Raw genomic sequence first — 4,125 nt, 5'->3', positions numbered from 1 at the left:
TGCTGAGTGCGGTGTGTGGACTTGACTGCTTTGCCTGAATTCCTACCCAAGCAGCTTTTCCACATGGGATGTGTCTTAGGTTGAAAGATTTAGTTGTGTGTTCTGTTCCCATCTGTTGGAGGTGTGGCAGTTATCTTCTGTTAATTGAGCAGTTTATCTCTTCCACAACCAATCCTCCCTCTGGGAAATATCCTCTGTTAATGGGCCATTAATTACTAATTATCTTCTGCCAATGGGCCATTGAGTCACACTGATAAAATTCTATCATCCCATTGGGAGATGGGGAGGAGCCAAGCATTCCTACCTGCATATAATCTGAGATTTGGAACACCACAGCATCCTTTGCCCACTGCATTGCCAGAGGGAGCCCAGGCCCATCTCCAGCAGCCCTGGAGCTGCAGAGGAAAACTCCCCCCTTGTGCAGGATCCCTGCAGAAGATCCCTGCTCCAGCAGAACCACCCTTCTTTCCATTTTCCAATTCAGGGGAGGCTCCTGCCTTCCTGATCAGACAGCTGGCTTTTCAAACCAAGACAAGAGCCTTCTTGGGAATTAGCAGCAACTTCCACACCATCTGAACCCCACTCTGCTCCAGGGTGGTGCCCAACGCGGGGTGAGTGGCGCGGGGGCAGCTCTGGGGAGCAGGAGAAGCTGCGGCCATGTCGGAACGGAAAGTGCTGAACAAATATTACCCCCCAGACTTCGACCCCACCAAGATCCCCAAGCTGAGGCTCCCAAAGGAGCGGCAGTACGTGGTGAGGCTCATGGCCCCCTTCAACATGAGGTGCAGGACGTGTGGGGAGTACATCTACAAGGGCAAGAAGTTCAACGCCCGCAAGGAGACGGTGCAGAACGAGTCCTACCTGGGGCTGCCCATCTTCCGCTTCTACATCAAGTGCCCGCGCTGCCTGGCTGGGATCACCTTCAAGACAGACCCCCAGAACACAGATTACGCCATGGAGCACGGCGCCACCAGGAACTTCCAGGCACAGAAGCTCCTGGACGAGGAGGAGAAGAGGATGCAGAAGGAGAGGGAAGAGGAGGAGCTCAACAATCCCATGAAGGTCCTGGAGAACCGAACCAAGGACTCCAAGCTGGAGATGGAGATCCTGGAGAATCTGCAGGAGCTGAAGGAGCTCAACCAGCGCCAGGCCAACGTGGATTTTGAGGCCATGCTGCAGCAGCACAAGGAGGTGGAGGAGAAGCAGAGGCGCAAGGAGCAGGAGGAGGATGAGCAGGAGATGAAGGCCATGCTGGAACAGGCCCAGAGCCACCGGCTCCTGGTGGATTCTGACTCCGATGAGGAACCAGCAAAACGCTGTCCAAATCCCACAACTTAAACAAAACCCATGGACATCCCACAGGAGGATCCCCAGAGGAGGAGGCTGAGGATGGAAAGCTGGGAGTGCAGCGTGGGCAAGCTCAGCACCGGGGCCCAGCTGGCCGGGCTGGTGGCCCGCAGGAAGGAGAAAGCACATTCTGCCCTGGAAAAGGGGATGGGAACCCGCGGCATCACAGCCAGCACCAGCTCCCTTCCAGCACCACCGGCAGCCACGTCCTTGCTGGGTTTGCTGGGAGCCTACTCGGACAGCGACTGAGGGAACAGAGGAGCAGGGATGGGGCTGTCCCCACACGGAGCAGATCCCACCTTTGTACAGACTGGGGGCTCCTCCAGCCCCTCGGTGCAGGGACAGGGCTGTCCTGCCACCACTAGCCCCCCTAGATGTCTCCAGGAGCTCATGGACAAACCCCTCCCTGCTGCTCTGTGCTTGCTGGGATCCAGCAGCCACAACTCTAGGACAAATGGGATCTGGCAGAAAAAAACCCAAAAAACCACCAAAAAAACCCAAAAAAACCCAAAAAAACCCCAAACCCAACAAAACACACACACACAAAAAAAAAAGGACTTGACTGCCCTGCTTGAATTCCTACCCAAGCAGCTTTTCCACGGGAGATATTTCTTGGGAATCAGGTAGCAGCTTGCAGCTTCCACCATCTAAACCCCATGCTGCTACAAACTGGTGCCCTGACTGTGGGGCTTCTTGTTAGCCCTTTGAAGCATCTCCACTGGCCAGCCACTGGATTTTAAGCTGCAGCCAAGTGCTCCAGTTCCCCAAGGGAAAAAAGCCCAATTTTCTGGGGAATTTCTTAGCGGTCAACTGACTACCCTCAAGACCTCAAGGGCTGTTGACTCAGTGAAACTCCTGCGAGATCTTTCTTTTGAGCTGTTTCATCCCTCTTTTCCCACAACCTCGGAGCATTGAGGCACAGAGAAACCATCTATGATGACACTGACTATGAGGAAGGTGCTGACTCTCCTGGTCCTACCAACACGTTCCGGCAGGGAACGCTGGTGAGAGCCCTTTCTGTTGAATTTGAGGATGATGTGATCTGCTGAATTCCAGCTGGTAAACCTGGATCTCCTGATGGGCCAGGGGGTGTTTTAATCATAGGAGACACTGTTAATGAGTTACATGTGCTTCCTGAAGTCCAGACTGTGGGGCCAATGGATGAGATCACTGTGACTGTAATATGTACAGACCCACCCTGGTGTTTGACTTTGGGCACACCTATACCCAAGCTTTTCTTGTACCCACCTGGGCTGATGTTTTGCCAGAAAATCCTATGGTTTTTTGGGCAGAGATGCTAGGCCAAGACAGACCTCTTATAGAGTGTGCCTTGTCTAACAAAGGTACCAAAGTTTCTATTCCAGGTGTGGCTCACACCAGGTCAGATGTCACCATCACTGCTCACTCCAGGTGGCCACAGGGCTGGGAACTGGAGCCAGCCTGTGGATCATCTCTGGGATTGGAGCAGCTGCCACATCTCTGCAGAGTAAAAGGTCAATCCTTACTGAAGGTCCTGAGGGTCAAATTGCCACAGGAAGACCTTTTGTGGTAAAGGCACCTGTCATTCTGTGGGGCAGAGACAATGGGGAGCCAGACCAGAAATGCCTTCACACCCACAGCATTTCCAGCTGGGCCACTGCAGAGCACCCCACCACCACTCACATGGAAGTCAGATGGTCCCATTTGGGTGGAACAGTGGCCTCTGGCAGAAGTCAAACCAAAGGCACTCAAATCCCTAGTGCAGGAGCAGCTATCTAAGGGCCACACAGTACCACCACTAGCCCTTGGAACCCCTCTGTCTTTGTCATTCATACACCAGGCAAAGGCAAGTGGAGGCTCTACAAGACCTCAGAAATGTCAACGAGGTCATTGTTACAGCCTGGCCTGCCCTCACCTTCAATGTTCCTGAGATTGGAAACTGGCGGTCATTGACATTAAGGATTGTTTTTTAAATATCCCACTTCTCCTAGAGATGCCCCAAGATTTGTATTTTCTGTGCCATCAGTTAATAGACAAGCCCCTCTAAAAAGGTATTCAATGGGAAGTTCTTTCTCAAGGGATGAAAAACTCCTGAGCCACCTGCCAAATCTTTGTTGCTTGCATTCTCTTGCCCATCCAAGAAAAATTCCCCAATGCCATAATTTTTCACCATCTGGATGATATTTCAGTATGCACTGAGACTGACTACTATTTGGAGACTGTTCTCAGACTATCCAAGCCACTGAAGGAGCAGATTTGAAATTGCTACTGAGAAGATTCAGCACATCTGCCCATGGACCTGCCTTGGACTCTGGATCAGCAAAAGGACCAATGTGCCCCAGCAGCTCACCATGACGACAACCCAAGGACCCTGAGGGACCTTCATCAGCTATGTGGGACCATAAACTGGGTTTGTTCACTGCTAGGGATCATGACTGAGGACCTTGCACCCCTTTTCAACCTCCTGAGAGGCCCTGATGACCTCGACTCCCCAGGAACCATCACACCAAAGGCCCATGAGTGATCCAGAAGGTATCAGAAGCATTGTCCAGAGACAAGCCCACAGTGCTGATCCTACCCTGCCTTTCCAATTTGTCATCCTGGGTAAACCACCCAAGTTCCATGGGCCCATTTTCCAGTGGGACCCACTCTGAGAGATCAGCTCCTAATCACAGAGTGGGTGTTTCAATCACACAGACCAATAAGACATCACAACACCCCAGGAGCTTAGGCCCAGCTTATCAGAAAGGCCAGAGCTCACCTCAGGACCCTGGTAGGGTGTGAATTTACAGGCATCTA

General features: G+C 52.4%; 1 protein-coding gene across 1 annotated transcript; it reads left to right on the top strand.

Annotated features, from left to right (window-relative positions):
• The first annotated feature begins 657 nt into the window (after positions 1 to 657).
• Positions 658 to 1,596, top strand: LOC118686278 (splicing factor YJU2-like). Its single transcript, XM_036382406.1, is given in 1 exon segment — positions 658 to 1,596. A coding segment is annotated over 1 exon segment (939 nt).
• Positions 1,597 to 4,125: the final 2,529 nt, after the last annotated feature.

Source organism: Molothrus ater, chromosome 4 (genome assembly GCF_012460135.2).
Source record: "Molothrus ater isolate BHLD 08-10-18 breed brown headed cowbird chromosome 4, BPBGC_Mater_1.1, whole genome shotgun sequence".
Lineage (NCBI taxonomy): Eukaryota > Metazoa > Chordata > Aves > Passeriformes > Icteridae > Molothrus > Molothrus ater.
This window is presented reverse-complemented; position numbering and strand designations above follow the sequence as displayed.